Source organism: Limulus polyphemus, unplaced genomic scaffold (assembly GCF_000517525.1).
Source record: "Limulus polyphemus unplaced genomic scaffold, Limulus_polyphemus-2.1.2 Scaffold446, whole genome shotgun sequence".
NCBI lineage: Eukaryota > Metazoa > Arthropoda > Merostomata > Xiphosura > Limulidae > Limulus > Limulus polyphemus.
Genome location: NW_013666056.1, coordinates 207,096 through 219,362, shown reverse-complemented (window position 1 = coordinate 219,362; position 12,267 = coordinate 207,096). Strand labels below are relative to the sequence as shown.

The following is a 12,267-nucleotide window of genomic DNA, read 5'->3' as shown; positions in this document are numbered from 1 at the left end:
ACTGAAAAGTATTAACCTCAGAACTGATATCAGCTACGAGAAACTAGACAAATGCTAATCACACTACTGATATTAGCTACGTACAACTGAAAAATATTAACCTCAGAACTGATATCAGCTACGAGAAACTGACAAATGTTAATCACACTACGTACAGCTGAAAAAAAAAAGAGTTTAAACGCTCAACAAGTAAATTTTCGTTTGTTTCATACAGTGTTTCTCAACCTTTTCCAATATTATTCACTCCTATAAGTCTTTCACACCAGTTCACTCACCCCTGACCGAAAAAACAAAGAAGTACTAAATTAAAATGTAAAATTCTATATTATGACTTAAATATAGATCAAACTACACCTAGAATAAATACAACATAAAATAAATGTATTTATCAAACTACACCTAGAACAAATACAACATAAAATAAATGTATTTATCAAACTACACTTAGAACAAATACAATATAAAATAAATGTATTTATCAAACTACACCTAGAACAAATACAATATAAAATAAATGTATTTATCAAACTACACCTAGAACAAATACAACATAAAATAAATGTATTTATCAAACTACACCTAGAACAAATACAATATAAAATAAATGTATTTATCAAACTACACCTAGAACAAATACAACATAAAATAAATGTATTTATCAAACTACACCTAGAACAAATACAACATAAAATAAATGTATTTATCAAACTACACCTAGAACAAATACAACATAAAATAAATGTATTTATCAAACTACACCTAGAACAAATACAACATAAAATAAATGTATTTATCAAACTACACCTATAATAAATAATAACTAATGACTTTTTGTTCTTCAATTTGTTGTATAATTGATAATACTCATTCACCTCACCATTCTCATTCACACTGATTCTGAACTCAATAACCCTTGTGTGAACCACTCACCCAGTTGAGAAGCACTGGTTTAAAAAATCGTATCAGTACGAAACGTTAACGAACGTAAATACAAGGTGAAATATGCAGGTGTATGTTTTGAAACTAAATTAGCAAAAATTCATGACCAGTATACATTAATTTCCATTTCATTACATTAATAGCATTTTAACATGCAAAGATGTAATGTATATCCGTCCAAAATAGTACCAGATCATTTCAAGCTGATTCGTTTCCTTATAACTCTATGGCAACCACAATGTTAATGAATTTTTCTCTTATTTTGTATTAAGATGAGTGTATTACAAACTATTTTACAAATTAACTTAAAACCACTGTTACATGATTTAATTCCGTTGAAACAGATTTTATAGTTTATCATTTACAAACAGACTTTCTTGTCGTTGTATGTATTTTACGCCCAAAGCTAAACAAGGGCTAGTTGGTTATAGCCGTTCACAGTTTTGAAATGTTGGATTCTTGTATAAATGAATAACTGTCACTTCTATAGCTCACATACAGCTCCCAAGAGCGAAGAGGTTTTTTTTTTTTCGGCAACGGGATGCGACCCGTGAACCCTCGAGTTCAAAGAGACTTGCAAATTAAGAAACAAAAATGCTAGTTTAATATTGGAATGTGTTCAGTGATAAGAAAACAAACACACTAACGTCTTGCTTCACAGATGATCTGATAAATGTAAACACTTGTTATTGGTCACAGTTCTTTAGTGCAGACGTTTTTTTATACTGATATCTTCCTGGATAAAAGCCAAGAGATATCTCGTGATTGAGCCAAAATATCCCTGTTGGCAAAAAGAGGGCTTTTTAATTCGCTTTAAATATCATGGGAATACTTCTAGGTCAAAAAAAGGAAACGTTCCCAATCTAACCAGTAGCTTAAAAACAAGTTTTACTTGAGGCTAGGCATGTTTACTAAGTTTGTCAGTTTTTTATGTCCTTATTCAAACCAAGATGCTCTGAATATGAAAAAGCCGACGTAATTACTTTTATTCTGTTTTTAAGTTATAACCATGCTGATCATTTAATGGATAAATATAATAAAATTATTACTAAATAATAATGGGGAATTGATCTGATAATACACTTATTAATAAAGTACTTCAAAAGTTAAAAAAAAACACACCTTTGATTCTTAAAATGTTAAATTCTTTTTGAATCAATAAAATGTGCAATTAATTTTACATTGAGTTTCGATATTCAAGTAACAATATAATAAGATAAATTTGGCTTCATTTAACCCGAATAGTATTTTGCGTAGTATCTTTAGATAAACCAGTTAAAAAATGCAAGATAATATTTTAAATACCTTAACACAATACAATTCAACAGTACAATTAAAATTAAATATGGTTTGTTTGTTTGTAGTTAGACATAAAGCTACACAGTGGGCTATTCAGTCCTCGGAGAAGACAGAGTAAACTGCATTAATTCATTAGCTAAGTTCCATCCTGTCATGGTGTTTTGGCTAAGATTCAATAAGTATGGGCCCATCCGTGAGTCAGAGCCGTACAACGCAAAAATCCTGGGTTACTAAGAAACCAACAACCATCAACAGAAGCCGAATGCAGCCCACTGTTTCATGGATTTTGTCCCTTTATAGTCCCCCCCCCAAAAAAAAAATCTCGCTGCGCACTTTGGGGCCGAGGGTAGGTTGAATGACGGTCAAATCCTATTATTTGATTAGAGTAGCTCAAGAGTTGGCGGTGAGTGGTGTTTGGTGTTGACTCGATGCCTTCCCTCTAGTCTATCACTTCAGAATTATGGAGGACTAACGCATATAGCCCTCGAATAGCTTTACACGAAAATTCAACAAATAGCAAAAGTAATCCATAAGTAACACAGGGATCGGACTAGGATATTTCGGCTAGAAATAAAACCGAAGTTCTAAACTAAACAAAAGAAAAGTAATTCTAAGTGATCAGGTCATTGTTCTCGATGTGACTTGCCACTGTCTTTTAAGATCTTTGTTTTCCAGTTTCACATATTGTTCTCGATATGACTTGCCACTGTCTTTTAAGATCTTTGTTTCCCAGTTTCACAAATTGTTCTCGATAGGACTTGCCACTGCCTTTTAAGATCTTTGTTTTCCAGTTTCAAATATTGTTCTCGATAGGACTTGCCACTGCCTTTTAAGATCTTTGTTTTCCAGCTTCACAAATTGTTCTCGATAGGACTTGCCACTGTCTTTTAAGATCTTTGTTTTCCAGTTTCACAAATTGTTCTCGATAGGACTTGCCACTGTCTTTTAAGATCTTTGTTTCCAGTTTCACACATTGTTCTCGATATGACTTGCCACTGTCTTTTAAGATCTTTGTTTTCCAGTTTCACAAATTGTTCTCGATATGACTTGCCACTGTCTTTTAAGATCTTTGTTTTCCAGTTTCACATATTGTTCTCGATATGACTTGCCACTGTTTTTAAAGATCTTTGTTTTCCAGTTTCACAAATTGTTCTCGATAGGACTTGCCACTGTCTTTTAAGATCTTTGTTTTCCAGTTTCACATATTGTTCTCGATAGGACTTGCCACTGTCTTTTAAGATCTTTGTTTTCCAGTTTCACATATTGTTCTCGATAGGACTTGCCACTGCCTTTTAAGATCTTTGTTTTCCAGTTTCATAGACTCAGCTATTTAACATGTGGATTATTAACATTTTTTTTTAAACTGGAGAAATCGGAATATGGATATCAGTTATCCGTTCCTACTTGTTTCATTCCAAACTAATCAACTATTCATACAAACTATTGACATTATTTTATAAACCGTTTTTTTTTTTCTGGAACACAATGTGTTAAGCTATAAGCCATTGATTGGATTGAATAAACTTGGAACAAAGACTTTTGTTGTCTGTTTTCTCATAATTATACCTGGCGAAATCAAAATTTTCAGATCTATCGTAGTTAATTCATTGTGGATCAATTCATTGCTGAACAATTAAGAATAAAAATGACCTCTAATGGTTTTTACAGATGTGTAAAAAGATTACTTAGAATTGCAGCATTATCGAACGTCTTTTATATTTTACTCCAAAACAAGTCTTATGATGAAACACAGTATAAATGTAACACGCATTTTTGTGTGTATTTTGTAAAAAAAAAAAAAAATATTAGATAAAGTTTTTCAACAGCTAAGTTTGTTAACAATAAATTTCCTGACAAGCTAGATAGCATTTTTATTTCATTCATTTTGTACTTAAAAGTGAATTACATTTTATGAACACAACATATAGGTTTTTATAAAATGTTGTTACAGGGTTTACATTTACAATTTCGGTGAACTCTACAATATATCATAGTTTAGAGACAATTTAACAGCTCATAAAACAGTAGACAAAAGCCTGACTATGACAGTCGACAGCGTGGCTATTCTGGACAGTAAGCTTGGTTCTGAGAACAAGTGAAAATCAATTGAAGTTAAGTGAACCACGAAAGAAGGCTGTCTCCGATACGACGGCGTACAGGGTTCTATTTATCTCCCTGTGTCATTCGGCACCAAAACTTGATGCCGGCCACTTGAAACAAGTAAAATCTTCTTCGTGTCTAACAATACTTAACTGAATTTATATGGTGCATTTCTATAATAGAAATGGAAAAAAAGTAAGTGAGAGAATGGAGCTTTTAAGAAGAACAATTACAAGACTAATTGAGAATGACAACGCCTTACTGTGAATTATTTTTCAAGCTGTTAGTTATTTCGAATTAATATCATCGTATGATCAAAAATTTTTTTTCTTTCTGTTTTTTATTCAAGTTTGGACCTCGACATATTTTTCGTGTATTGATAAACATTCTTAGATATTTTGAGGTTCAAATGTCATCATTTATTTGCTTTATCTTATTAAGATCACTTTTAAAATAAAATTTCTATGCAATCATATCTTAAAAGTTGTGAATTTGGTCTGTTTTTGAGTGTCATATTTTGCTATCTTTTAAATATAATGACATTCGTTATCTTCTTTCACCAGGCACACACCTTTACAGCATAGCATCGACCCTAATTTTTCCAGTAAACCCAAGCCAGATGAGCTATCCACTCCTACCGAACTATCTGTAGGTAAGAGCAGCGTCAAAACTTTTAAGTAATGGTTTTAACAGAGCTGGTGCTGAAATACGTTCACTACATTATCGACCATTCAATATGCAATTCCACCACGAGTAGACTTATGGATGAAGGTGTCTGGCACAGCTCTCATCGACTTAAGGCGCAACGTTAAGCGATGTAAAGCCAATAGGGAGTCTTCAGTGTTTTACATGAAAGTAAATAAGGACAGCAATGATCTTATTCGCAAAGTGAAGGTTATGGTTACAAAATAGTATTCACGCCTCTCCCATAAAAAGAAAATAAACGATAAAGCTGGACATATCATTTGATACCGTTAACGAAATGGTAAACAAATATGTGGATGTGATAAATCCAAATTATCACAAGTCTCGAACGGTTTTCATGGGAAATAAGGCTGAAGGTTCACTACACTTGGACACGTACTTGTAAAGTCCCTGATACAGCTCGAATAAGCTTTTGTCTTGGATGTTACACCCAACTACAGTAGGAAAGTTTAAGGATACCTTATCAAAGTGTTTGGTCTAATATTGTCCTTGCTGTCATTTTCAGAAGTTTATAGTAACAATAAAGACTTACACTGAGCACGATCGATGGTCGAAGAAATAGGTCGAAGGTCACACTCTTATAAAGTACGATTAACCTCAGTAAATAAGTCATGTACGACAAGCTAGAAACTTTTATAGTATTGGATATATCACGATGTTCCTCAGAATTAATTACATATTTTAGACTAATAATTAAAATGTATTTGATGCTCCTCCCAGTTTTCAAATTATTTAAACAGGTATATAATTTTGATACTAATAAGTTGATCCTAAAACTATAATGTATTAAAATATAGTAGTCATGCATCATTAAAACATAAAATGTTTTCATTATATTTTTTTTATATGATTTAAAAACACAGGGAATGGAAAACTACCTCGAAGAAGAGAACTTACTCAATATTATGGGCTTCAAATGGAAGATCCATCAACACATAATATCAAACCAATTTTCAAAGGAGGAAACCGAAACTTAGACTACCCAGTAAGTCAACTCTCAGTCTCACGTGTTATGATAATGGAAGAGCTAAATTGATATATAAATATAGGGCCTGGTTTGCTTTTAACAGTGACAGGCTTAAGGATGTGAAGAAGTAGAGGTTTACTAAATGTTTTCAAATATCTGCTGACTTTTTTAGCTGAAGTCATCTGCTTTTATTGGTTTTGAAAATAGGCGCTGAAGATAGCTATAATGTTGTTTTGAATAATATGCGTTACGTTTCGCGAATCTTTAATGATGGCAGGTTTCTTTAAATACTTCCTATACCATACAAGCAAAAGTGGGAACAGGAACATGATTCACAACAGGAACATGATTCACAACAGAAACATGATTCACAACTGCTATTTTTTTACATTTCACGGCACATCATCATCATCATCATACACGTGTATTTCAACAGTTTTGTGCCAGTTCTTTAGATTAATTTACTCAAAGCTTTCCTTTTTGATATAGTTAAATAAAGTAAAGTATGGAACTGAATAAAGTTTTTGCCAAATATAAGATAACAACCCTCATTTCCAACCCTCAATTTGTGCATTTTACAGCTCAAAAGAAACCAGCGATAATTGTCTCACCTTGCACAAGAAAAACAAAATCTGTATTGGTAGCCAAAGGAGCAATTAAACTCTTAGGCAGGGTATATAAGTATAAGTTAAATGTATTCTAAAACCTATTTTAGACGTAAATTAATTAAGGATATAGTTCACTAAAGTAAACGGTCAGTTGTCGGGTCAAAGTTTCATTCCTATGCTGTGCAAGTAAGTGTAAATATTTTCTTAATAAATGTCTATTTATTGAAATAAAATACCAACCCAAACAAGACCAACACATATATCAAGCATAACTCAACACTAGTCAGTGGGTACTTTAATATAGCAAGTAGGGTTCAGGATCTTGTAATTACCAGTCTGAAGTTGGATTTTAATCCTCAAAATTCAGCTTACTCTCTCTCCAAGTCAAACTGTAAGGTCATTTTATTCTTAGTTTATTTTTTAGTGTGCTAAATGAAAATTGTGTGATATTGTATTCGATTTCTTTTTGTTTTGTAGTTGGATATGTGTGATCCATCCGGATGGGGAAGCGTAATGTCTTCCGTTTGACAAAGTGGAGAATATAGGGGCTATGGTCTCACGAATCATGTCAAATTTAAGTAACTGTACTGTGCTCGTGATATTTCTGCTTCGATTGTAAACTCTGAAGTGCCTGTGTTCCAAAAGACCGAGACGTAAAAAATAAATAGATAAATCGTTCTGGTGTATAATTTCAAAGGTGAACGTTTGAGGTAATTCTGAAGATCGTAACTTGTGTCCAGAAAAAAACATGAGGCCAGTATTTTCTTATTTTTTACTGCTGGCTAGAAGAAAAACAACACAACTTTTTCCAGAAGCTATAAGATGATTATAGTGAAGCTAAAGCTTTAGTTTTTGTTTTTTTCATATTTATTTATTGTATCCAGCCTCCACTGTATAACATTAACCAATTCGTTTTTCTCTATTCTAGTCTATGATAATTTTAAAGAAAGGCACGATACATGTATTCCTTCCTTAAACATAGATCTTAAATAAACATTCATTATTATTATAACATTGTCTTCTTTCAATGGAATGAATAAGCATTTATTTTAGGCTTAGATTATTTTATGAAATGAAATTAATTTAAGTGTATTTTTTTTCTAAATAGCCATCCCGTTTACGGATCCTCTCCTCACAAAGTTAAAATAATACGTTGAAAAGTGTGAAAACTATTAAATGTTCGAAGTAATGAGGAGGTATCAGCTTCAATCCAAATTATCTGTTGTTTCAACACTTAAAGTAATTTACTTCCTTAGTAGAAATTTGCTGTAAAAAGAATGTATAACACCATTGAAACCTAACCTTATTTGTTGTATGCTGCTGACAACGAAGTGTTTCAATTCCAGATTATCAGGCCGGCTGGGTAATTTTTTCTGTTAAATTTGGTTATATCGGTCGTTTGGTCCCTCAGTGAATCAGCGTTAGTTAACCGTCTTGAATTGCTTAAATCCGGGGTTCGATTCCGCTTGGTGCACATAGCGCAGATAGCCCATTCCGCTAAATCAATAATGTACAATAACAACAATATATTTAGTGTAAAACTCCCTGGTGGTAGAACAGAGAAGTTAGTATGTACAATAATACATTACAATAAGACTAGTAATAAACTAAACCATGTTAAGTTTTTTGGCTCAGTAATTGTTTCTAAGAGCTGTAGACTACATTCACGTTATATTTCGAGTTTTAACTTTTACATGTTAACTATAGAACAATCAAATTTAAAATATAAAGGCTTTTCATTATACTAGAGCTAAACCATTCAAAGAAATTTAGCGACAAAATTTTCCTTTATACTGTTCTTATCTGACATAGCATAGCCTGATAGTTAAGTCGACTCCCAATCTGCAGACCGCAGGCTCGAAACCCGTGACAACATGTTGTCTTTTTAGCTGTAGGGGCGTTATAATGTGGCAGTCAATCTCAGTACTCGTTTGTAAAGTGTAACCCAATAGCTGCCTTCCCTATAGTCTATCACCTCTAAATTAAAGACGGCTAGCGCAAATATTCCTCAGATTGCTTTGGGCAAAATACAATAAAAACAAATAAAACTACTCATATTTAACGCAAATATACTTTAGTTAATACTAATCGCCTTCATGACTAAAAAAATGCTTATTCGAACCATCAATAATACAACTCCTTAAATGTTGATTTCAAAACATTAGAACGTTTAATATAATTCGTATTATGAAGTGCTATTGTAAATTGTTGTTATTATTTTCCGACAGTTAAAACCCTATTGAATAGTGATCGATCTACATATAATATTGCATAATTTTAAATATTGATGTTTTATTATTATTATTTTGTCACTTTGAGTTACTCCTTGTCTAATAAATTAAGAATTTTAATTAGAAAATTGTGTTAGTCGAAAAATAACAGTGCAACCAATGTTATAAAGAAGAAGCAATATTGGAAGTGAAGGAAGGAAATTAAATTGGAATTTCAACGAAAGTTTAGTTTGTTGGAAGTGAACATTAAAGAAAATCACTCAGTGCAACATCACAGTAAAAAAAAGAAAAAGGGGGGGTTTAATTTTGTAGTGACGTTAAAGTCTTCTGATTCTACCAAGAATTCGCTTTTTGATAAAGGTTTAATATTTATGTGCTAATCACATTTTTCACTGTAACGAGGTGGAACATTAGAATAATGTTTTAAGACTTCTGAATAACACTTAGAAGGGGGGAAATGATATTTTCTCGAAACAGCACTGGAACGTCATTTACGATCGAGTCACACTGGTTTATGTAAAATATTCACCAAGCCCTCATCTAAACATGTAAGGAGTTGTGCGTCGTTAATTTTTTCACGAGCTTTTTCGTTAGGTTTTCCGACAAAGGTTAAAGCGATTTCTTTCAAATTTGGTAAGTAAGGTAAGAAGGTTTGGGAGATTAGATGAACAAAAAATTAAGTTTTGATTAAAGGGGAAGGCGATAGATAATAAGTTTGGTTGAAAACGCAAAATTTTCATTTCTGTTAATAATACAGTGGGTGTCGTACGGTTTCCTTTGCTAAATTTTGTCCGCACGACACTCTACCGTGTGTTTTGATCATTTGTCGTACGACGCAAGCAGATTATTTAGTGGGCAGAGAGTTTACAGCAGGCCAAACTGAATCTCCCAAACCTCCTTATCTTATTTACCAAATTTTAAAAAAATCCTTTAACCCTTATCGTTTTACAGAAGGCCAAACTTAGCCTGAAATTCTTCTTTTTCGCACTAATGAAAAAAAAAAAACTTCCCTTAAATCGATTTCTTTCAAATTTGGTACATAGCTGGCGTATATGTTTCCTTAGCTTGACAGGAAATTTAATTTTAATAGCTAAAGTATTCTTGGGTCTATGGGCAAAAATAAGCCAAAATTACGCTAAAATCTCTTACATTTTTGCGCTCGCCTGGAGACAAATTAGCTAATTCGACTGTGCTGAAATTTCTACTACACATTAGGATATTCTTAAAAGTGAACCGTTTTTAATTTTATAAAACTTGGAGCGAAATCCGGAAGTTATGAACCCCAAACCAATATTTGCACGATTTTTGCGTACTACTTTGCATCACACTTCAAACTTATAAAAAATACTTTCCGATGCGTGATCGCCTTCGTTTTTGACATAATATCACGTTATCTACTATATAAAACTATACAAGGAACATAATATCTATCGAAAAACAACTTGGCTGGAAAAGGTGAGGACAAAAATAAAGCAAATGAACCCCAAGTTACTGAAGTATTGAAAAAAAAACATTCAAAATTATATCTGAGTATCAAATATAAAAATGTAAAATTTTCAATGCTTAGTAACAAAAGTTTGCATAAAATTTTAATTGCCAATATTTTCTAAATTTGGCCACAAACTTTGAGTTCACACCTTTCTGCCGCATGTTTTTGCCACACCTTTTTTTTATGGCTATGCTGTTTTTGATTAGATACTTAGACATAGTTCAGACATTTCTAGATTTTATTCTCAAAATACGACACACCCTTCACATTCATGCTAACGTTAGGTTTAACCACACTACACACATATAGGAAAACATACACTTTATATTTCTTACCAGGCTCAACTCTAATGATCTAATCCGCTTAAGCGAAGCGTTGGTCTTGTTTATGGATGTTTCGAAGACAAATATTTGCAAAAAGGACTACACTTGAGACTAAATGTTCTTAGACTAGAACAGTAACCTTGTCAAAACAGAGCTGTGAGGAACAGAATGCGTTTCTGTGACCTTGGGGTGATTTCACTTTAGCCAGTTTACTTCGACATTAAGTACATATCTTGGCTGTTCACTTGTGATGTGTAGGTTTCTCATACATATATATTTTTAACGTTAGTCCTAGATCATGGCAACTGAATCCACGTGATGACTCTTCTTTCCCCATTAATCGTGGATACAAAAAAAAAGTTATGATAGTGGAACACAATGCATTAAAAATAAGCATTCTGGTTAGGACGATTCATCCATTTATGTCTGATAAACAATTATTGGTGCCAACGACTTATTTTTCTTTAAATTAGTAATGAAACATTACATTATTTACCTGCTGGTTTCAAACACTAACTTCTCAACCGGTCCATGTCTGGTTACAGTGAGACACGTTACAGTAGTGACTTCATGACTATCGTCGAATCCTTGTAACTGGAAACACATACTAGGCTTACTAAGAATGTGGAGTTTAGTCACATTCCTATGGTTTCGAAAGCTTTAGTTGACACGGCACTACTTTCGTATGTGCTATGTTTCGCCCGTTAAGGCATTCCGTATCTTAAGAATTACTGATATAGATTTTATTTGTTTGTTTGTTCGAACCCCGAATTTTAATCTATCCAGATTTCCAGATTGCTACAAATACGATTTTGCTCTAGTTTATAAGATTAATAAATGTTTATTAACATCATGTTTAAACGTCATTGTACGCCTGTTATAACAATCAATATCAATTCGATTCTTAAATGATAAAGTTAGTTTTATCTCTGTTTTGGAAGGTAATATAAATACGCGTATCTCATTGGAATTATTAATTTCCATTGTACAGTGTGATTAGAAAGGAAATCTGTATTGGAAATTATTGTTCCTTAAAAAACTGAAATTATAGCCCATTACATAGTTTAGCGCTTCACAACAAACAAAATCAACATACCAAATCCAAAACAAACGAAAAGCTAATAGTCATAGGGTTCTTCTGTCTTAGTGATGGCTATTTTTAACAATCATAGAGCTCATTCATGACAAATGATGGTTATTTTTAACAATCATAGAGTTCATTCATGCCAAATGATGTTATTTTTAACAATCATAGAGCTCATTCATGACAAATGATGGCTATTTTTAACAATCATAAAGCTCGTTTATGAGAAATGATGGTAATTTTTCAGGAAAATTTGGAAATGTTACAGTAGGTATTCGGTATGTTTTCCGTCATTCTCAATCTGCATATTAAACCTATCCTCAAGTTAAGCTACTACAAGCACCATCTGGGCAGCATTCATTACTTCTCACAATATCCTGTACTGTGACAAATATTTTATTCAAATCACCAAGGAGAAAAACAAAAAATAAAACAAAAGTAACATCAGTTTGTAGTATAATCTGTTCAATGTTTACTGAATAAAACGTACGCTTCCAAATGTGACTCTCATGCAGTTTTGTT

General features: G+C 32.5%; 1 protein-coding gene across 2 annotated transcripts in view; it reads left to right on the top strand.

Moving 5' to 3' along the window:
• The window catches only part of LOC106458329 (nephrin-like), a 91,789-nt gene extending 84,126 nt beyond the window's left edge, over positions 1–7,663 (top strand). For both annotated transcript variants that reach the window (XM_022384508.1, XM_022384507.1), the window contains 3 exons: positions 4,902–4,990; positions 5,907–6,028; positions 7,096–7,663. In XM_022384508.1, coding sequence (XP_022240216.1) covers positions 4,902–4,990; positions 5,907–6,028; positions 7,096–7,146 — 262 coding nt within the window. In that variant the 3' untranslated portion in view covers positions 7,147–7,663. The remainder of the gene's footprint in view (positions 1–4,901; positions 4,991–5,906; positions 6,029–7,095) is intronic.
• The last annotated feature ends 4,604 nt before the right edge of the window (positions 7,664–12,267 follow it).